The sequence below is a fragment of the Sciurus vulgaris genome (assembly GCF_902686455.1).
Source record: "Sciurus vulgaris genome assembly, chromosome: 3".
NCBI classification, from domain to species: Eukaryota; Metazoa; Chordata; class Mammalia; order Rodentia; family Sciuridae; genus Sciurus; species Sciurus vulgaris.
Window position 1 is genome coordinate 25,461,432 of NC_136463.1, and position 22,558 is coordinate 25,483,989.

Consider the following 22,558-nt stretch of genomic DNA (forward strand, 5'->3'; position numbering starts at 1 on the left):
CAATACCATTTGTGAGACAGTTAGCTGGGTCTGTGGGTTAACTTATGATTGAGGAAGAGAATGGAGTTAGCTGGCCTGTGGAGGATTGGATTCACTCTTGGCCTTATCAGCACTTGCTCAAACCAATTGAGCTAAATAGCTCTGACTCCTCCCCCAATAGGTAATTATATTACCGTCTCGTTTATCTACAAATGAAATAAGAAGGCAGCTTACTTAGCCGGAATGTTTTCAATAGTATTATATGGTAATAAATTATGTACATAGCAATGACCTTTAAGTATCACAGTCCTTGAAAAGGATCAAATTTCGATTTGGCATAATTTTAGTGTTATGTTTACTGTATTTTGAAATTTGAAAATTGATCTCTGAATCTGAACTTTCAATTAAACTACCCCCTGGCAATTATAAATAAATGGAAATTTATTCTATGTGTGAGGGAGCCATGTAACTTACCCTGAAAAGTGTTATAACACAGAATAATTCTGATTGTGGTGACCATCAACAGTGAAAAAAATTGACTTTGGGTCCAAGTCGCACACTCTGTCCTTACCTTGCTCAGAATGCGAATGAGGTCACCCCGTTGGAAGGACAGTTCGTCTGGCTGTTCACCATAGCAATCCCACAGTCCCTGGTAATAACTGGCATAGTCCACTGATCAAAGAGAAGAGAAATCAAAGTGAAAAGGACTTTTTTTTTAAATAAAGTCACATTTTTGTTGCAAATGGAAACTAGGGTTCTATTAGGGCCCCTAGGAAACCTAATATTCAGGGGGGTCCAGATGAAATACAGCCAAGCACTCAGCATGAGCAAAGGATTATGGGAGAAGGAGATCATTAACTAACATTAAATATTTACAGATCACCCCTAGTAGGATGCTGTTCAACAATATGATGATATATTTATTTATTAATAAAAGAGAGGTAGGTAATTTTTCAGTTGGTTTGTAAATAAGCAGCATGAAGAAGTTTCCATCAGACTTTCTTGATCCAGGGCATCTAAAAACCTAGCTCTTCTCTTCATTATGCATTTGAAGGTCTCTGACTCCTGCTATTTATAAGAGGCTGAATCAGCCAGTGTGCTTCTGTATCACAGCTCACATTTTGGCCTCCTCTGTTACACAGGAGCTTCATCCAGGGCACTTTCCACTCAGGTACTATATGAGGTAATCACCAATAAATACTGAAACGAATAGCCCAGTCCTTAAGTGGAACCATGGGGGTGTCTCATCCATTACAACTAAATTCTGGGTGGGCTGGCCCTTTTCCAGCATCTCATTTGTAGACCCTGAACATGTCTGCCAAGATTTATCTGCAAACCCCCAGGGGAACCGAAACCAAAGTGATCTGCATTAAAAATGAAAGCAACTGAAGACGACAAACCAAGCTTTAGAAGCACTGGAGAGATTTACTGGGCTTCTCAGCAAGACTCGATGGCAATGATGCCACAGGACAGCCATCGATTCTTAACAATGAAGAATTTGTATTGATCCTCTTCTACCCGGAAAGGTTAAACACTAGAGTACAAAGTGGGAGAGGATCTGGGGATTTGAATGGCAGGAGAGCTAATGCCCACTAGACCAAGGATGCTCCCTGTTCCTGAGGACCCTCTGTATGAGATCTGTAAGCCAAGCACCTACCAAAGGTGAAATCTGATTCAGGAGTCCTGTTCTAGTTAAATTGCATGTGTTTTTTGGGGGACTCTATTGTACCAATTTCCACCTTTCCCTTCATTTGTTTGGACCCTTCCATGAGCAGTAATGACACTGGTTGCTGAGAACGGGCAGTGGGGGCACAGGAACCCAGCTATATTTCCTTTTTTCTGCTTGTTCATAACTTATGAGCAATTCAAACAATGCATAGGGACACAAAATCCCTATACATCTCTGGGAAGGAACTTTAGTAGGAACCTTACAGTGCACAAAAACAGATGAAGAGAACTATTAGTTAAGACTCAGATACTGAAAACAGAAGTAAAAATGTCAATCATACAGGAAGTTGGGCATTTTTTTTTTTTTCACAGAAAATTGTTTTTATATGCAGTAGACAATAGAGGGCAGCAAACAAAATAACTACAGTGAAAACATTCTGCCAAGGAGTTGAGAATACATTTTGAAGAAAAATAAATTGAGAGCAAAAAGCTAACTATTGAAAAGATGAAGCATATGTTTTGGGGGATATCAGTGCATGGAATAGTAGAGAAATATCACTCCCTGAAAAGTGAAAATAGTTTTCCTAGAGGATATATTATGCATTTGCAGTTGTTAAGAAGCTGATAAATCATCCCAAGGTTTTGACTCAATTTAGGAATGAGAAGTATATTGACATCAATATTCTTCATGGATTTATATATGATAGAGAAAAATAATTTCTGGGGGAGTACCAGGGATTTAACCCAGGGGTACTTTGCTACTAAGCTACATCCCCAGCCCTTTTTAGTATTTTATTTAGAGTTGGAGTCTTGCCAAGTTGCTTAGGGCCTCACTAAGTTACTGAGGCTGGCTTTCAACCTTGTGATTCTCTTGCCTCAGCCTCCCAAGCTGCTGGGATTACAGGTGTGTGTCACTGTGCTTGGTGAGAAACGTCATTTTTATAAAGATAGATTTTTAAAACCTAATTTGATATTTCTGAATGGTATGAAGACTGACAAAGTTATCAAGGGTTTTTCTGGCCTAGCAGAGGGTCACTTTGAGGTACTGCTCCCCACAATGTGCCTGGATGTGGGACAGTTCCTAAGATGATGGATACCTTTGGTTTTATCTGTAAAAAGTGATTTGACTTTGGACATATGGGGGCCTGAGAAAAACACCTGGAAAAATACCTCTGCTGAAAGCATCAATCACAGGGAAAGCAGGAAGCTAGGAGGAAAACAGAAACCTTCCAGGAAAAACTAAAGATAAAAGAAGGACTTTGGTGTTCTGGAATCCTGAAGATGGTATAGCCTACTCCAAGAATAGAGATTGTCAGAACTAGAACCATTACAAGATGGCTCTGAAAGATGGGCAGAATGAGGGGCTAAACAGGGAGAAAATGTTGAGCCTACCACCTCAATAGAAGTATTCTGGATTTAGAAGTTGAGGAATAATTTTTCAGCTGCGACTCTGTATTGCAGACTCCGTTTAAGACTTTTTTGGAGTTTTTACTGGGGATTGAACTCAAGGGTGCTGAACCACTGAGCTACATCCCTAGCCCTATTAATTAATTATTATTATTTTTTTTTACAGTGCTTGGGATTGAACCCAGGGCCTTGTGCTTGCGAAGCAAGCTCTCTACCAACTGAGCTATCTTCCCAGCCCTTAATTAATTTTTTTTTTTTTAATTTCGAAACAAGGTCTCACTAAGTTGCTGAGGCTGGCTTTGATCTCGCAATCCTCTTCCCTCAGACCCCCGTGTTGCTGGGATTACAGGCGTGAGCCACCACTCCCGGCAACACACGTGTGATTTACATTTATGTGTATGTGTGTGCAACTTCACTAATTCGTTCCTCAGCATCCAACAAACATATGTATAACACCTACAAAATGCCAGGGCCTGTGCTGGACACCAGGAATTCCATATTGGCCACACGTGGTCCTTGCTCCCAACGCTACCATCTAGTAGGGGAGGCACCATGGAACAAATAGTGTTAATATTTATGATTGCAATGTATCTGTGAAAGAGTTGAGAATGCTATGTATACTAGAGAATTTACCACAGTCTGAGGGGCTGGAAAAGCTTCTCTGAGGCTTCAGGTATATTTGAAAAACCTGATCTAGTGGGTGTTACTTGATGACCTTGAACGGGGAAGACGTAAGGTGGAGGGGGGCTTCATTCCTGAAGCCTGGCCTCAAGAAGGGCTTCAAGGTCCAAAAGCTTGCAGGGTTAGTTTGGTTTTGCCCTGAACTTGCCCAGCTTATCCTACAAACGGGTGAACGCATGTGGACACTTTGACTTCTTTAGAGTAGTGGAAGGAATCGAGAGCTCGGGAGCTCGGCTCCCCTCTGTGGGCTGCATTTAGGTCCCTTTAGTTTATATGACTCTGGCAGCAGCCTGAGATCAGAAATGGTGCAGCATTCTGACCATTTAATTAATTCAAAACATCCTCATTCTCATTTTGAGGACATTATTCTATCTAATTATTTTTTTCCAGTCTGTCCATTTGGAATGAAAAACAAAAGAATAAAGCTTAATGCCAGCATTTCTCAATGTCTCTCCAAAAAACGTAACTCTGCACTAAATAAAGCCTGGTAATTCAAAAGCAAAGCACTAATATATTCAGCATAAAACAGACAGAGGACCTAGAGCAATAATGACACCACTAATAACTAAAACAGTTATAACAATTAACAACAATTACAATGATAGAGAAGCTAATGGGTATGATCACTGCATTTAAATTGCTAGCAAAGCTCAGAAGGACTTTCTCTAGAGGAAAAAAAAAGTGCATGTGTCTGTTGGGGGGAGCATCTTATTTTCTTTATCTCATGTAAGGGAAGCTAAGTTCCAAGCTAACAAAATGTCAAAGGAAGAACAGCAGAAGACCAGGTTAAAAAAGAAATAGTATTGTAGCATGGCATGGTGGCTCACATGTGGCTCAGGAGGCTGAGGCGGGAGGAATGCAAGTTCAAGGTCAGACTCAGTATTTAGCAAGGCCCTAAGCACCTTACTGAGGCCCTATCTCAAAATAACAAAAATAAAAAGGACTGGGAATGTGGCTCAGTAGTTATGACCCTGGGTTCAGTCCCCTGTACCTCCCTCCTCAAGAAGAAATACAACTATTTTCCTCTTTTACAGGTATTTATTGCAAGACATTTGTGGCTACAGGCCAAGTTCTTTTCTTTTATCTTTTTTTTTTTTTAATGTTTTCATTAGTTGTGGATGGACCTTTGTTTTATTTATTTATTTATACATGGTGCTGAGAATCGAACCCAGTGCCTCATGCATGCTAGGCAAGTGCTCTGCCACTGAGCCACAACCGCAGCCCAGGTCAAGTTCTTTGTAACTGATAATAGTCATTTCTTCAGCAACTGAGGCCAAATTGGTGCTACTGTTGATGGAGTTCATGAAAATTAAACTTCAGGATGTGCAAAGTACTAAGGTCAAAGGACCAGGACACCTCTCTGCCTCTCCCCTTCTTTAGGGACAGCAGAAGGTGACAGTGTTCCTTCCCGAGTTCACCTTTGGTTTAGGGGACATTGGGTAGCTCCAGAATGCAAGCTGTGACTGGGCAAAAGAGACTAAAGTCAGGTCAGCACGTTATTTGCGTTTCTTTAATGAGTAAAAGGAGTGTGTCAATGGGACCTGACACTGGGCACAACCATTTAAATTATAGAAAAGAGAGAAAATGGAGAAGGCAGATGAAAGCCAATCCTATCAGAGCATGGCACCATGAGGCTTGGACAAAAAAGCCAAAACAGGGATCCACTGGAAGCTGTTGGAAATGTTTTTCAGACCAGGCCAGAAAGGCCACCTCGTTCTCTCCAGTCCAGTAGACTCTGATACTTTATTAACTATTTTAGAAGAAAGGTATGAACAAATTGACCAAGCTCCATCGACTGTGGCACCAGAGCAGGGAGAGAACCTTTTGCATATTTTCAGTATTGTTTACTTATTTTCGTAGCTCTTAAATCTTGAGTTCTGAAATTATTATGCTCCTTAATGTTATAAGTTCTATTTGGAAGTAGGGAACGCTTACAGAGCCTTGATTTTTCACCTCATTTGCTCCTTTTACATGGGTTGAAATTTTAGCTGGTTGAAGATCAACTCATGGTTGGTGTTAAGAAATGGGTTTCAGGGGGCTGGGGTTGTGGCTCAGTGGTAGAGCGCTTGCCTGGCATGTGTGAGGCCCTGGGTTCAATACTCAGCACCACATAAAAATAAATAAAAGATCCTTTGACACCTGAAAAAAAAAAAAAAAAAAGAAAAAGAAAAAGAAGTGGATTTCAGGCTGGGCACAGCAGCACATGCCTGTAGTCCAAGTGGCTCTGGAGGCTGAAGCAGGAGGATGACCAGTTCAAAGCCAGCCTCAGCAACTTAGCGAGGCCCTAAGCAACTTGGCAAGACCCTGTCTCTAAGTAAAATATAAAAAAAGGACTGGGGATAGAGCTCAGTAGTAAAGTGCCCCTGGGCCAAATCCCTGGTACCCCACAACCCTACAAAAAAAAAGGGGGTTTAAAGTAAGACCTGCATGGCATCCCTGTTTCTTTGGTCAACAATTCTCCACAGGTGGATTTTAAAGTGGGCCCTCAGAGGACGTCCCAGATAAAATTCTTATAGGAAACCATTTTCTGCCTTCCTGAAATTACCAAATGCTTATGAGACCACAATAGTGTGGTTTATCTCCTCTTTGGCTTAAAGTTTGCCCACGATTTCAGAGGAAAAACAACAATTAATACCTGTTTCAAGGGTTTCCTTGGTCAGGGACCTGAGGTATCTACGGATGATTTCCAGAGCCGCTTTTTAGTTGACATGGTACACACAGCATGAAGGAGTTTTATTTTTGGTTACCTGGACATTACCTTTTCATGATGAGGAAGGGAGATAAGCTCTCATCACCAAGACCCTGAGCGTTACACTGTTCGGCTGATGGGTTGGACTTTACTGAAAATCTGAGGTGTTGAAGAGTCACTCATTAAAATAACCCTGTTACTAACAGTCATGCTGTAAACAGAGCTCTTTATAGATTGAACAATCAATACTACAAGGCTGTGATAGATTTTCTAGGTAACAGAATAAAATAAAAGAAATTGCATCTTACAGGGTCATTAACACTCAATAAGGATAAACTGAATTCCTTCCCTCCTCCCCCTTCTGATAAGATCTAGGCCTTGAAATGTTAGCAGTTCCATCAGCAAAAAGCATAGCATTCTAGGGACAGGAGCCGTGGATGGTGGAGAAAAGTACTTGGATTTTAAAGGTAATCCTGCTAACCATAGTTTCTTTTAGGTGAAAAGGAAGAAGAGGAAGGCCGATTTGCTTAAAATGTTTTTATCCTGCTCCAAAAAGTAAATAACACCCGAGAAAAAGTAAATGAAGCAAACTTATGTAGTGTGTCTATGACCTAAGAATTCAGACTGGCCCAGAGCTGCCTTTTAAATGCCTTGGTGGAGGCTGCCTGCCCTTCCCCCAGACCTCGCTGTCTTACTGTTATAAAACTAAGCAATGACATCTGGATGTTACATATTTGTTGCCGTTTCTATGGCTCCTTTGGAGAAAAGGCAGTCTATAAATTCAATAAATAAATAAGTAAACACAAATAATAAAAATTCCTGCCTCAGATTCTGCAGAGAGAGCGAAAAGTCCTCCTGTTTTTTAATCACTAAGTCACTAATCATTATAAGTGGTGGGAAGTGTAAACCATAGAAACATATTTAGAGCTTGCTGTACTTTAACAACACCTATTGCAGGCAAGCATGAGGAACAAAAGGGTCTTCTTTTTTTTAAACCTACTTGAATTATACCTGTTGGGACAATTAAGAAATAAATCTTCCTCTCACTTCCCAGATAGAGCCTTAGAGAGAGCAAGGCATAAGAAGAAAATGAGATGATGGAGAAGTTCAAAACTGAATTTTAGATTTTGCCAGAAGACCGATGGTTGCTGAATGGAGTTTAATATAATGCTGACCATAGGAAGCTTACAGTTATTCTGCCCAACCTGTCCATATTGAGTGTTTCTTCTCCACTCCAGTGATGGAAGTTGATTGAGAAAAGACTTCTATGGGACATGAGTTGGTCAGAACAGATTTTCTGTTGAAATTCTGAACAGCAAGTAGAAAACAGTGAGTGGATTTAATTTCATGTGTTAATGGTCATGAGCTACATTTCCTGCCCTTTTTATTTATTTTGAGACAGGGTCTTGTTACATTGCTGAGGCTGGACTTGAACTTGTGATCTTCCTGTCTCAGCTATCAGTAGCTGGGATTACAGGTATGTGCCAGTTTCAATAAATCCTTTTAGGTTCACTTCCTGTAGAAAATAAAAAAGAGGCTTTCCCAAATGGATAAGAAAGAGAAGCAAAGGCAGAAGGAAAGGAGAAAAGAGGAGAATGGGAAGAAGATGAGAGAAATGGAGAGGAAGCAGGGAGGGAAAGAGAAAGAACTTCTGAAGCTTAAAATTTTCCTAGACTCTAAGAAAAAAATCAGCTAGTATCTAAATCAGTCCTGATTCGGGCTCTGCTGATGGAATGAATGTCCTTGAGGTGGTCCTGGCAACAGGCAGCATTCCTTTACTGACAATGAAGGAATAGGTCCTTGGTCCATTTAAGGAGGCTTCCAGGGGCACCTGACCTTAGGAGGGATGGGCTTACTAACAGCCTGAAGCATGGTTAACAGTCTGGGATGAATAAGATGTAATTTTGTATTCAACAAACCTGTTACATATTCATTTCCAAATGTGCCTGGAATCAAACCAGGCCATCAGAAGTCAGCATCACCACGCAATTCTATCCTTCACCCCACGTTCACTTTTCAGATCTGACACATTTCCATTCCCCTCTGAACTTGCAATCTCTGGGCCTCTCAGAGAGGAGACATTTTCATTCTTTCCATTCTCAATCCTGCGATCTTTTAGAGATGAGGCAATTCTATTTTCACTCTACTGATTTAAGAAATACTGATAGGAAAAAATAAATATCTGGTTTGGCTTCCCACCCCCTCTCAGATAAATCTTAGTGGTCTTGGGAACATTAATTAAAGTGAATGGGTGGCTGTTCTTAAAGTTAAGGTATATCCCTGTCTGGTCATTTTATTTGGGGCTTCTGGGGTCATATACCAGTACTCTATTCATTAGTGAGTGCAGGCCCGAATGTCCCACCCCATGCTGTGCATCTATGTGCCCTTTCTTATACCTCCTTTTTGCCGAGTGCCACGTTCATCCTCTTCTAGATCATGCTCTTCCTCTGAGGGGACAAATGATCAGCATTAGCAGTCAGTACGGTGCAGTCTCATGCTCTTTATACCGAAGGGGTTGCATTTCTCTTAGTCTATCATGCGCTCTTGTTTAAGGAAAGTTTAATTACTGTGTTCTCTTTTTCTTTTTAAAAATCTCTCTCACCTTCAAACAGGCCCTGTCCTCTTTCCCTCTGCTTCCATTCCTTCACAAACATTCTGAAGTGCTTACTATGTGCAGGGTGCTGCAATAGGAACTGGGGGCATGCAACAGATAAGGCTGTTGGGGTCCCTGCCCTTACAGGGCTTATAATCCTGGGGATTATTGACTACTATTACTAGAATCTAACCCTTTCCCCTCAAACCTCATATCTCCTTTCTTTCTGGAATTCTCTTCCAAATTTCTTATCTCCATGCAAGCATTCGACCTGGTTTTAGGCACTCCACAGTTAGGAAGTGGTGTGTGTGTATGTGTGTGTGTGTGTGTGTGTGTGTGTGTGTGAGAGAGAGAGAGAGAGAGAGAGAGAGAGAGAGAGAGGAAGTGGATGTTTAAACCCTTTGTGATTAATTAGTTCTTAATGTATCTATATTTGTTCAGCTGTAGCGGAGGCTGGTCATGTACATAATTTTATGTTTTTAGTACTTGGGGCTTATAGTTTTTTTTTTTTTTTTTTTACTGTTTTTATTCAGCCTGCCTTATTCATTAGAGTATAAGCTCCTGAGGGCAATTGGAATGGTCTTTTAATTAATTGCTGTAGATTCACAATGGGTTCTAAGTCAATGATAGTGTCTAACTCCAGTCAAGTGTTTATATGGCTGAAGTCACAACATGATTGGCCTAAGTTTCTAACCCTCATTAACCTGTTTCATCTCAGGCTTCATACTACTTGATACAACAGGAACTGGGCCTTTAAAAAGAAAGTATCCATGCCAGAATCACATTTAGTTATTTTATAGGTGTGGCCAAATAAACAAAAATGCACCCATTGTTCTTTTACTCCCTGCCCCACCTCACACGCATGGGTATGTGGTGGAAAGGACATGGTGAGCTATGTCTTGAAGGCTGAATACATGGTTTCTCCTGACTGCATGTCCTTTCCTTTCTCTTTCTAGGTCTTCTGGCACTTGCTTCTCCTGCTTCTCTACAGTTATGCCACCAAATGGAAACTTTGAGGAGATATCCTGGAGACATTTCCTTTTATTTATTTTTTAAACGTTAAGGTTTAGAGTTTTGGTATGTCAGACTGACTGGGGTGGGGGAAGAAATCACAAACTCAAAGGTAAGAGAAACAGCATAAAATATATTACGACATTAAAAAGTAACAGATTTCATGTGAAAAATGATATTGTGCCTTGCAAAAAATAAAAATTAAGAGAGTGATACTCTGGGAATGTAAGTTACCTGGTGCCAAGATTTACACACACACACACACACACACACACACACCCCTGCCCTGGAGGATGCTATGGGGGAAGGAGCACTTTGATTAAAAAATTCTCAGACGTCCAGCACATGGACTTCCACCTTCCCACCTGTAGTGCTCCCCAGCGCCCCGCACGAGGAACAAAGATGTGAGATAATGGAGGAGCAAAATCAAATACAGGAAACAGATCGCAGTGAAATAAATCACATTAAACATCATTCTTTGCACATCATCTTCTCATTACTTCGTCCACTTCCTTCCTCTGCTCCGATGCTTTTCCTTTTTGACACAGGGCTAGTTTTACAGGACTAAGGACATTAGTGCAAGAATTAGTACCTCTTATTTTAGAGACACCCAATAATTTGGACAGAGTGCATCTCTTTTGCTGATATCAAGCAGCTCAATCACAGAGACCAATAATTTGCTGTGCTTAGGCACTTTTGCAGAGAGGGTTTATTCTACCTTTGCTGTCTGCACGCAGCTGTCTCTTCCTCCCAATTCTAATCAATGTAAATTGGGTCAGATCTCCGCTGTGAATTACAAATTGGATCCGAAGTTGGAGGGTCACTGTGCCTGCTATTCCACCTCCTTCCCACCACCATTAGATGGGAAGCTACACCAAAGATCTTTTCTAAATAAATCAGACTTTATTGTAAAACTCGGCCACTGACGAGACATAACCTCATTAGCATTGATTTTAAAATAAATTATTGAAAGTGGCTTGCCTGCTCTTTGCATTTGTAAAAAAGGAGAATGTAAATGTATTTGCAATGATAAAAATGAAAAGTAAAACTCGATTCCTTTATCCTTTCAGGCAACAGCACTTAATCTAGTCAGGATACAAAAAATGGGAAAAAATAGAAATCTGTTCTGTGTAGTTCAATTTCAGACCAGATACTCTGATTTCCATTGCACCTTTGGAGTCACCTAGAAAGAAAGAAAAATGCTGGCCAGGAGCTTATATATCATTCACCACCATTACTAAGCTCCACAGTGATGGATGTGCAGGGGGAAGCTCCAGTCCCCACATCTGTTCTATCTAGCGTTGTCCTTCCCGGGTGGCTGAAAGTGGGCCCAAGTCAAGAAGCCTTGCAATTGATGGAACAGTGGCTGTGCCTCTGGGGTCTTTGGAAAACTGAGGATGGGGCACTGTCTCCTAGTGAAGGAAAGCACCTTCTGCAGCAGGTTGTGAAAAGCACACACCCCTCCGCCCCTTCCTGGCTTCAGAGGGCACCGTATAGAGATGTGTACCATTTATCTAGGACCCTTCTGTGAAACCCAACTGACGTCTTTCAAGCTCCAAGGTCGAGACAACTGATTATATGGCAACAGGAAAAAACAAAACAAAACAAACAAACCCCACCCCCCAAAACTAAAATAAGTCTTTCTGCTTGAAAACGGGGGTAGATTAGACAGCTAAATTGCTCATTTTTGTTCATCTGTAAGGTGGGGCTTTATTTTAAAAGACTACTTTGAAAAATATTTTTTAGGCTAGAGAGCTCATTGAACTTCTTTATAAGAATATTATTAGGCATTTTAGCATTACATCCACTGAAATATATCTTCATTTAAGAGAGAATTAAAATTTATGTGCTAGCTCAACTTTAAACAGTAATAGATTATAATGGTCCTTGCTCCTAACAGGGCATAAGGGACCCCAACCTTACATAGGTTTTAAACAAATTAACCTCTGAAGATTACTGCCCACTTATTACATTAAATGCTCTACTTGATTCCCAAATATCTCATCTCAATTGGGAAAACAGTTGAAGAAGATTCTGTTAACTGTGTGAACATGTAAGAGAACCGTGGGGCATCGCAAATGAGCATCAGTATCCGGAGAGTCGATTTCAATCAACATTCTTGGCACTATGTCAGGGACACTAATGAGAGGCTGAGAAGAACAGGACACTGAATCCACCAAGGAGGGACAGAGAGGAGCCAGCTTCTCATGACACCTGGCTCCTTTCTAAAGTGCTCCTCTGATACGCCTCTGACATCGGCTAAAACAATATCAGAAAGAATAACATTTAAAAAATGACTAACCCAGAAAGAGGGAAGATCATTTCTCCCCAACCAAGCAAAGTGACAAAAAGCCCAAAAAATGGCAGTTCTACCAATGTGCAACCAGATGTCAAGGTGCTCTGGTGACAGATGTGACAAACACACAGAGACTGAAAGTGCAAAGGGGAAAAAAAGCAGAAAAGTGATTACACACTGCTTCATGGTGTGCACAAGACATGGCTATTCATGGACGCTGTCGTACCTCTTTGGATAATATAGAAAAAACAAACAAGAAAGCTGGGTGAGGAGCCTCTAATAAAACTGAGTGGTACATGCCCCTAATTCCAGCAACTCAGGAGGCTGAGGCAGGAGGGTTGCAAGTGTGAGACCAGCGTGGGCAACTTAATAAGACCCTGTCTTGAAATAAAAAAGTAAAAAGGACTGGGGATGTAGCTCAGCGGTAGAGTGTTCCTGGGATCAATCCCCAGACCTGCGAAACCAAACAAAACCAAAAAACCCCTCCCCCCAAAAAACAAGGAAGAGGCTAATAACACATTTAATTCTCTGTGGCGTATTAGGTAATCTCAATTGTTATCTCAAAATACCCGCATCCTATCTCTGTGGAGTGATTGTGTGTGCGCGCGCACACGGTTTTGGTGTTGGGGATTGAACTCGGGGCCTTGCGTGTGCCTGGCAAGCACTCTATCACTGAGCCACATCTCCGGCCCAGTGTGCTCCTGATATATAAGATATTAAACTCAATCTGTGCTCATGGTAACACTCGGAATGTACTGAATTTAATTTTGCAAATAATAACTGAGCACCTATTAACTGGGGATAAAGACATGAATACAAGTCACTGTGATAAGAACTGAAAGCTTTATGTCAGTTGAGTATCTGGGAGGGGATCACTCAGCAGGAGCCATCTGAGCAGAATGTGTAGGATTTCATAGGTTGAAATCCTAGGCAGGCAGTCTAGGTAAAAGGCACAGCATGGTTCCAGCTGGCTGGGCCTTTCAGCCCCTTGTGGTTGGGGCTCGGTGTGCAGGGCGATGGCAGAGAGAAACAGCTAGGGGGCTTGAGGGAGGCTGGTGACAGAGTGACTCATCATGAACTTTGTGTTTTTGGTCTCAGTGTGTTTTCTTTCTTCCTTTGGCTCTCTGACTATCACCATTTCTCCTTCCTATGGGTCTGGACAAGTGTACAGGGGGAAAAATAATTCCACAGCATGTTTGTTTCCATTTGACTCTAATTAAAAAAAAAAAAAACAAAAAACAAAAAACAGTTATATGCTTTATTATAAAGCAATCTGGTTTCTGGGTCTATAATAACCCCCCGGGGCGGTGCGGACAGCTTCAGAATGTGCATAGAAATTCCCAGGGAGGGCCCTTCGTTTTTTTTTTCTGTTTGCTCTTCTGAAATCTCTCTAGAGAACACAGCTGGATTCTGTTGCTGTTGTAGCTGCTACAAGGTCCCAGTTACAGCTCTTCAGTGGTCTCAGGTACCTTCCTGGCTTCTAGTCTTAAGACCCCAGATAAAAAGAAACCTGATAATAGTTGTCCTTTTATGGAATCTTGAATCATGGAAATGGGCCTGTTTTGGCCTGCAAAATAACTTCAGAGGATATAAGAAAGGATTCAGAAAAGCCTCCCATTTTCTGCACACGGCTTTAACATTTCTTTGTGGTAGTTCCCTGAAGTTTAATCTACTGCAAATGAGATCCTAAAAATCAAGGGCCCCCAGATGCTCAACACGGATGTTCAGAAATCCCAGTGGATACCAACCTTGAAACAGCATTTTCCAGGACTAACATTTCTGTGGTCTGGTTGAAAACCTTGAGTGCTCTGGTTTTCCCTCTTGGGGACAAGAATGCTAGCTGTGTAGCAAATGCTAATTATTTCATGATTAATGTGATTCGGTGCATTTAATTTGATGACCCATACATTATTTTGATCAGGAAAAAAAATTTTTAAATTTTTATTAACTTGGTATATGTTCTGTACTCTTTCCTCTCTACTAGGAATCCCACCTTGCTGACACTGTGGAAGGATGTCACCTACCCGACTTTCCCCATAGACACAGTGAAGGCTCAAGGGGCTGGGGATGTGGTTCAGTGGGAGAGCACTTGCCTGGCATGTTTGGGGCCCTGAGTTCATTCCCCAGCACCACACAGAAAGAAAAAATAAAAATAAAAGAGGAGGGCTGGGTAGATAGCTCAGTCAGTAGAGTGCTTGCCTTGTAAGCACAAGGCCCTGGGTTCGACCCCCAGCACTGCAAAAAAAAAAAAAAAAAAAAAAAAAAAATAGTACAAGGAAGGCTTGTGTAGGTCCCATTCCAAAGAAGAGAATTAGCAGAATCACCAATGCTTCGTATCCCTCACAAAGCACATTTACCTGTTATAATGAAACGAATGAGAGGCCCAAGTCATTTGACTATTGATGGGTTTGCAGCGTTAGCACAATCCGACGTTACCATCGGCTGTCCCTCCACCTAGCACCTGGCCTCGCAGTAAAAATGGGCCTGAGCAGAAGGTGCGCTCCACATTCCATCTGCTCGGGATTTTCAATTTCACCTGCTTTGTACACATAGCTGCAAATGCCCAACTGGACTGTCTCAGGTCTAGTTGGTGAGGGCAGGGACCTCGCCATCGCCCAGCTTTTGGAGCTGTAAAGCCTCTTTAAACACCACCAGATCGCTTCTCAGCCTTTTGGCCAAGATCAAGTGTAGTATCTGTTCTTATCAGTTTTAAATGTCACCAGGTTAATAGCAGCCAGCATTTACTGAGGGCTCCCGGCATGCCAGGACCTTGTGCTAAGGGCTTTACACATGTCAGTTCCAGACTCTTCACCACATCCCTGTAGGATAGATACCATTTTATAAGGGTGACAGTTAGAGAGGGCAGGTAACTTGCCTGAGGCCTCACAGAGAGCAGGCAGCAACACAGATCCATGGTGACCTACAGCCAGCTTTGCACCTGCAGTGCGGAGCTGTCGCTCATATGCCTCTGCTCGGTAGGTGGTCTTGTGAGGTGGTGGCAGAGGGGAGACACTGTTAGGCCCCCCACTTTCCCTCTAAGTTCCTCAGGACTAGTGATGCTGCACATGCAAAACTCGAATCCATTTCTGAAGCAGCAAGATCATATTTAAATGTCCACATACCCCACCTTGGGTGCTGTCTCTAAGGACTCTGATGAATAGGGGCTTTGGGGAAAGAAACTGTTGGCTGGCTATAGCATTGTCCTTTGGAAACACAGGCAAGTTAGCTGCTGTTTCCCTAACCTGCAGAAAGAGACCCTGGCTTTCCTACTGTGAGGCTTTCCTTACTCCCAGTGGAAAGTAGTTGTGGATTCAGAGTTAGTGGCTTGAGATGGCAGACTCATCTCCGTGTCCTTGCGTCCACTCCAATGCTCAAATGGTGAGAATTTTAAAGTAACGCCCAGATATCTTGGCAGTGCCACAGTGACTGAGGGTAGGAGTTTAAGAGGCAGGAGAATCATGGCAGGAGAAGTCAGTTATACATTCATTGCCCCCATCTGGGGCAAGGTGGAGATTTAAGTCCAAATTCATCTTATTTTCTGAGGCCTCTTTCCCTTTGCTTTCTTAGCTCTGTATCTCTGAGCCTCTTCCCTGGCTCCTTCGAGAACTACCCATGCTCCATAAAAGGCCCTTCCATTGCACCCCAGAAAGCTGAGTGATTCAGGGAGGTTTCCCCAGAGCACTCTTCCACAGCTGTAACCAAAAGTGGAGTGTCACCTGGCCTTTTCCTGAGCCTGGGCAGGAGAGAGCGGAATGTGAGCTCACTAGGAAGATCCTGGCCAAGTTGGGGAGTGCATCTCCTTTTAGGGAGTGTTGTGAATTAGATCCATTTCTGCACCCTGCTGTTGCAATGGAGCAGGCTGTGAAAGGGAAGATTCTCAGAGGAGCTGTGTTTTAATGTAGCAATTTGATTCAATTTTCCACTCTATAAAATTACCCATCACTGCTCGTTGCTTTCTAACAGACACCTTCACTCTTAATTTAACAATCCTATCGAATTCTGCCAGGGAAATTGGAAAAATTTATCACCTGTGAAATTTTATTTTCCTTTGGTTGTATCTGTTTTTGTAAAACTTCATTAACGACGATGACTTGCTGAGGAAATTATCATTTTTTTTTAACTTCAGACACAAGAAATGGCTCGACCTCAACCAAGATATCATTTGCATAATAAAACACAACAACAACAAAAAAAGGCTGGGGAAGTGGGGACTGGCAGAGGTTGGAAGTAGTAGGAGAAGAAGCAGGCTTTCCTTGGTGGGGATGTGTAGCCACAGCCCTGCTCCTTGACGCAGGGGACAATGACATGGCTTCTCTCCTAGGGAAGAGATAGAGGCAGAATGCAGAGTTGAGAGGATTGGATCCTCTTCTGAGGAAGCCTTGAAATGTGTTTCCTGTGGATGATGCTTTTAGCAACTAGCCCTGTCTTCAGGGGCCTGAGTGTTAGATTCACCTTAGTTCCTAGGTTCATTTGGGATGGAAGTTTAAATTGCTATAAATTTAGGCTTAACTTGAATTTCTTAGCAGAGCACTGGCAAATTTCCACAGGAAGTCTCTTTCTGAATGGACTTGAAGATTCAGCATTCCTGTGGTCTAACTACCTCACAATTAAAAGGCTCAGGCTTTGGTGTTCCATAGTCTGACCCCCACTGTGCTCTGCACTGTTCACCAGCTGCCGATCCCCACCAGAAGTGGCTCTGTGGAAGCAATGATGACTCTACATTTTCTGAGATGCCACTTATCCTGCGTTGGGACAGAAAGTGATCCACAGCACAGAGCTGCTGCACTGGTGGGCAGAGGAGATACATGTCACGTCAGGCTTATTCTTAAGAGTTGTGATTTGTTTCTAGGTAATAATGAGTTGTGCTGGCAGGGTTTTACTGCATCGCACAAAAGGTTGGTTAGCATTTATATATTTCAGACTAGCATTTATATCCTTCATACTTTGGAGGCAACTTTCTGTCACTCTCACAATGCCACAGAAAAGATGTTGAAACCAGAGGATTTTGATGACTAACCCCAAAACTCATGGTAAACCATGAACACCAACATGGGTATTCTTGAACCCTTGGACTTTGTTGATGCATGTGATAGACGACCTCATGTGGCACAGATGAGACACTCCTTGATCAGACTCATCTTGTCCCAGAGCAAGGCAGGGGCTCTAGAAGAGCTTGAGAATCAGAAGTTTCCCTACATTCTCTCTTTCAGAGGGTGAAGTTTAGATTTGGCTTCCTTAGGAGTTTTCAAAGTTATGTTCTTCCACCAGGTGTAGTTTCTGAAACAAGGGGGATATAATTAAGAGATGGAATTTCTCACCTGGTAAGACTTCATAAATATCCTCTTCCTTCTCCTCTGCAGGATCTTTTATCCTCACACTCCCAGGCAAGAGGATAGGTCTGCTCTGGGAACCAGAATTCGGAGAGTCGAAACCGTCAATATCATCATACGTCTCCTCTTCCTCCTCTTCCTCTTCCTCCTCTTCATATGGGATGGTTAAGGAGCTCAGATCTGTCAGGGCAAAGATGGGAATGAATCAAGGTTGGGAGCAAAAGAAAAGAGGGCAGGGAAGGAAAGACGAAGGAGAGGGAGGGAGGAAAATAAAACATGTCAAAAGAAAATGAAACACTAGGTTAAGTGCTGTTATTTCTAATGTGGACTTTGGTGGCAGGAAATCTACAGAAAAGGCCAGACCAGCACTGCTTCAGGTTTAAACCATCAACATAAATCCTTCCTTGCAATAAAACTTGATCAGGATGAAGCAGCCCTGAACAGTATGGGTGTGTGAATGAGAACACGAGGTGAAGGGAAGAAAATAGGCCAGAAGAGGAAATGCCAGCGTGCCACGCACTGCTCGTCAACTAGAAAACTGGACGCGTGAGTGATGGCCTGTGGTTCTCCAGGGCACACAGAACCGGGGCCTCCATGGTGGCTTCTTCTGTAGGATGTCCTAGCTGTCGGAAGCCCATCTCCCCAGTCATCTCACTGCAGAATTTCAGACAAGTTTGTTTGTGGAGAGAAAAAAAAAAAAAAAAAAAAAAAAAAAAACGAGAAAAAGTTGAAGAGGAAACCAAATGGGGTATGGTGAAATATAACAGCCATCGGAGACCAAATGGAATGGCTGTACAGAACAGTTACCATGTCCTTTGGCAACTGTACAGTCTGGCTGACCTTAAAGTGGGTCACTGAGTAGAGGCTGTTGGGCCATTACAGCACTGGGGAGCACCAGGGCAGGGGAGGGAGATTGGTTTTTATTTTGATGGGAAACTGGGAAGGCTCATTCTCTGAGTAGCACAGAGTGCTCTCTGCAACCTTGCTGAGGGGCCCCGGCAGGATGGGCGAGTACAGTCAGCAGCCTCTGGGGAAGGGAAGGATGGAGAAACATCCGATGTTCATTTCAAAACACAATAAAACTGTTTGGCTTGATTAGGCTTTTAATAAAGATTTTGCAACAATTTTCATCTGAATTCTGGTGCCACTTCATATGAGAAAAGGATCAAAGACACATTTGTGGCTTAAACCATATGTTATTATTTTGTTTGTTTTAAAATAAAATGGAATGAATAATTTCTTCAATGTGGGATTCTGAAAGTACCACAGGGTACAGCTCAATAAAGCTGCTTTGAGTTTTATTGAGGTTTACACACTTAGGGGTATATTACACGCATAAATCCAAGGCACCTAGATGAGAGTGTACCCTGTAGTCCTGCCATCAATGTTCATGTTTGCCTAGTTCCAGTCTATTATACGTGACGCTGCTGGTGGATGCAATAGTTTGTTTTTGTGATAGCAAAGGCATAACTGAGTAAAACAGGCAATTCTGGTAATTAAAGCTCGGGTGCTAGCTCCTTCTTATCTACAATAAAATCTTATACTAGAATAAAATCTGTGAAGAGAAGGCTTGGTGTTCTCAGGTTGATGTGTTTCTCTCAGTGTCTTGGGCCAAGTACAAAGTTGGTTCTCCTGCCTTTCTGTGAGGCAGGGTCCTGCCATGAGGGTACAGGAGGATTACCTGATGCAGGTGACTCTCTCAAGGTGGACTACTTCTACCTGCCACGCCATCCCACGAAAGGCTTCTTGGGCCACTGCTACTGCTGTGCCTGCAGGCTGGCCAGCAGAGGGTACTCTAAGAGCAGTCATTTAATATCTTCAGGCAGGACTCTTCCCACCTCAAAGCAAGAAACATTTTCTTGTGGCTTGGGAAACAACAATTTGTTTTTAAACGTCCAAAGTCTCTGATGACCACCTAGATTGGTTTAGATTTCTGCTTCCCACTAAGACTGAAAAAAGGGGAAGATTTTGGACCTTGTTTGCAATTAGAATGACTTTAAGTTGGACAGGATGAATTCTCCTTCCAGAATGAAAGGGGTTTTAGGAGGCAGTGAATTGGGATGAGTTGGTTTTCAGGCTCTCCTGTTTTAGCGATTATGAGTATCACTACTATTAAGACTTGCCTCTCTGTAGGTAGATAGCTATGACATTAGAGGTCATCCCCGGGTTGATGATTTCCTTACTTTCTGATTCATACGCGGTACTCTTTGTTAAAATGTGGGGCTTATGGTGAGGAGGGTAGAGGTGAGGAAGCAGAAAAAGTACACATGGAAACCTCTAGATGATATTTACGCAACAGGACTTCAACTGCAGGTCCACTCAAGTATTATGTATTTCAAAACAGTACCACTTACCCTTTAATAAGAAACTTATTTGATCCACCCAGTCTCTGGCTTCAGCTGGACTAGTAGCTGTAAACTAGAGAAAAAAAAAATTGCAAATTAATTTATCACCTTCACTAAAATTTCCAAGCATCTTGGTAAGGAAGCCCAGGGCAAGTAATCTGTGAGTTTCAGAGTCAACTTTAAAGCTCAGGATTCTCTGTTTTGGTTTAATATTTAGAAAAAAGACCAAGTATTAAATTCAAACCATTTTCTTCATCAGCAATTTTGCATACCCAGAGATTACAGCTCTTTAAGTCCAGACTTTATGTCCATGTGCATTCATTTATTTGATTATCTATTCCTTCATCAGGCATTATTTGAGAAAAATTCATGGAGTGGGAGAAAAGCAAAGCCATATGTCCATGAGATGAGAATACCACAAAGTAAATGTTTTTGATAAGAGGGAACTTTTTTTTTTTTCTTTTCAGTGCTGGGGCCAGAACCCAGTCCTTGAGCATCCGAGGCAAATGCTCTACCACTGAGCTATACCCGCAGTCTACAATTTGTTGTTGTGAGTGGACAGAGAGCATTTATTGTTGCCAGGAGTAGGTCAGGGAGACTTGCTGAAGTAAAACTGTTTTGACTGAATTAAAAAAAAAAATTATATGTATTTTTGTGGTACTGGAGGCCTTTTTTATTTTTTATTTTGAGACAGGGTCTCACTAAGTTGCTGAGGCTGGCCTCAAACTTGTGATCTCCCAAATGGTTGAGATTACGGTGTGCACCACCACACCTGGCTGGTTGGACTTTTTGAAAGAGTTGGTGGAAAGTGGTGGAGGGGGTTGGTCATTTCAGGTGGGGGTAATTGTGCAAGAGTAGAATGAGAACATCACGTGGGCAAGGCAGGCAGACCAGCTTGACTAGAGAACAATTACAGACGGAAGTCGAGGGTCAGAGATGAAGTGATAAAAGGGCTCTGTGTGCTAGCAGTTCAGACTTGAAATGTAGGCAACGGGAAGCTACTATCCATTCTAGCAAAGGGAGAGGGTGATTATTTCAATAGTGTGGGTAGGAGGGATTGGCATAGAGAACTTTGGAGACAGAAGATCAACTAGAAGGCTGTTTAGTCCTCTGGGTGAAGCAAGAAGGACTTAACTATTGTGGGGGCTGTGAGAATAAGTAAGGAAAGATCAAAAGGACATGGTAGAGGAAGAATCCACAGACCATAGTAATGATCTGAATTCAAGGGACCAAAGAAAAGAAGAAGTAAATAAACTACATTTTGATTCATAAAACAGGTCAGTCAAGTATTACCCCTTCATGATTAAAAAAAAAAAATGAATCAAATTGTAATAACTGTTCCTGAAAAACATTTTAATTATCTAGCTATTAGGATAAGATAAAGATATATGTTGTATAAGAAACTCGGGTTCCTGGTCAGGCACGGTGGCACACACCTGTAATCCCAGCAACTCTGGAGGCTGAGGCAGGAGGATGGAGAGTTCAAAGCCAGTCTCAGCAAAAGTGAGGCACTAAGCAACTCAGTGAGACCCTGTCTCTAAATAAAATACAAAATAGGGTTGGGGATGTGGCTCAGTGGTCGAGTGCCCCTGAATTCAATCCCTGGTACCAAAAAAAAAAAGTTTCCTGTAATAATTTTTTTTTTAGTTGTCAATGGACCTTTATTTTATTTATATGTGGTGCTGAGAATCGAACCCAGTGCCTCACACATGCTAGGCAAGCACTCTACCACTGAGCTACAACCTCAGCCCTACTGATGCTACTTACGTTAATAGACCCTGTCATTCTTAGTTTCTTAAAAAGCACATGTCTATAAAAAAAACTTTCTAGGGATATTAGCCTAGAATTTTCATATCAACTTTTATCTGGATACAGTATCATCAGAATTTAATAATAAAAACAACTCAGAAACTTATGCAATGCATATGTTTGTATTATATGACATTTATAAAGAACTCCATAGAAAAGTTTTAGTTTCAGTTTTTAAAAAATTCTAGAAATCACATAACACAGACCTAAGTCATATAATAAATAAGGGTTAAGATACTGTAGAAATATGAAAAAGTCAAATGCTGAGAAAAACTGGAGGAGTCAAGGGGTTACTTAAATTGATAATTTACTTTTAGTATGCTTTTTCTTTTTCATAAGTTAGCTTAAGTTTTGCTAACATTGCTTTAGTGAAACTGTGATAAAATAAAAACTACCAAGTAGGAAATAATATACACACATGTAAAAAATATTTTTAGTGAAAGAAAATCACTATATCTCTATAATCTTCCATTTTTATTATTTTAACTAATTTTATATTGGGTAGTAAATACATGAGGTAAAGATTCAAAATTTATACAAATGAACACAACGAGGAAGGAGCTCTTGCTCTGATGAGGTCTTCCAGCCTCTTGGTTATCATTATTTACTACTCAGTGACCACTGTCACTAAAATCTTAAATATCCTTCCAGAGATATGCAATGCATCCATAGACAGGAGGGCTGTTTTGGATAGCAAGATGAATATGAAAAAACGAGTAATTTTTCAGTCTAAGTTAGAGTTTCCTTTTT

General features: G+C 41.7%; 1 protein-coding gene across 7 annotated transcripts in view; it reads right to left on the bottom strand.

Annotated features, from left to right (window-relative positions):
• The window catches only part of SKAP1 (src kinase associated phosphoprotein 1), a 294,350-nt gene that overhangs the window by 21,916 nt on the left and 249,876 nt on the right, over nt 1-22,558 (bottom strand). For 6 of the 7 annotated variants that reach the window (XM_079134745.1, XM_079134741.1, XM_079134742.1 and 3 more), the window contains 4 exons: nt 20,009-20,072; nt 17,643-17,834; nt 8,821-8,871; nt 551-651 (listed from right to left, as the gene is read on the bottom strand). In XM_079134745.1, coding sequence (XP_078990871.1) covers nt 551-651; nt 8,821-8,871; nt 17,643-17,834; nt 20,009-20,072 — 408 coding nt within the window. The remainder of the gene's footprint in view (nt 1-550; nt 652-8,820; nt 8,872-17,642; nt 17,835-20,008; nt 20,073-22,558) is intronic. The other variant, XM_079134743.1, reaches the window with a different exon arrangement.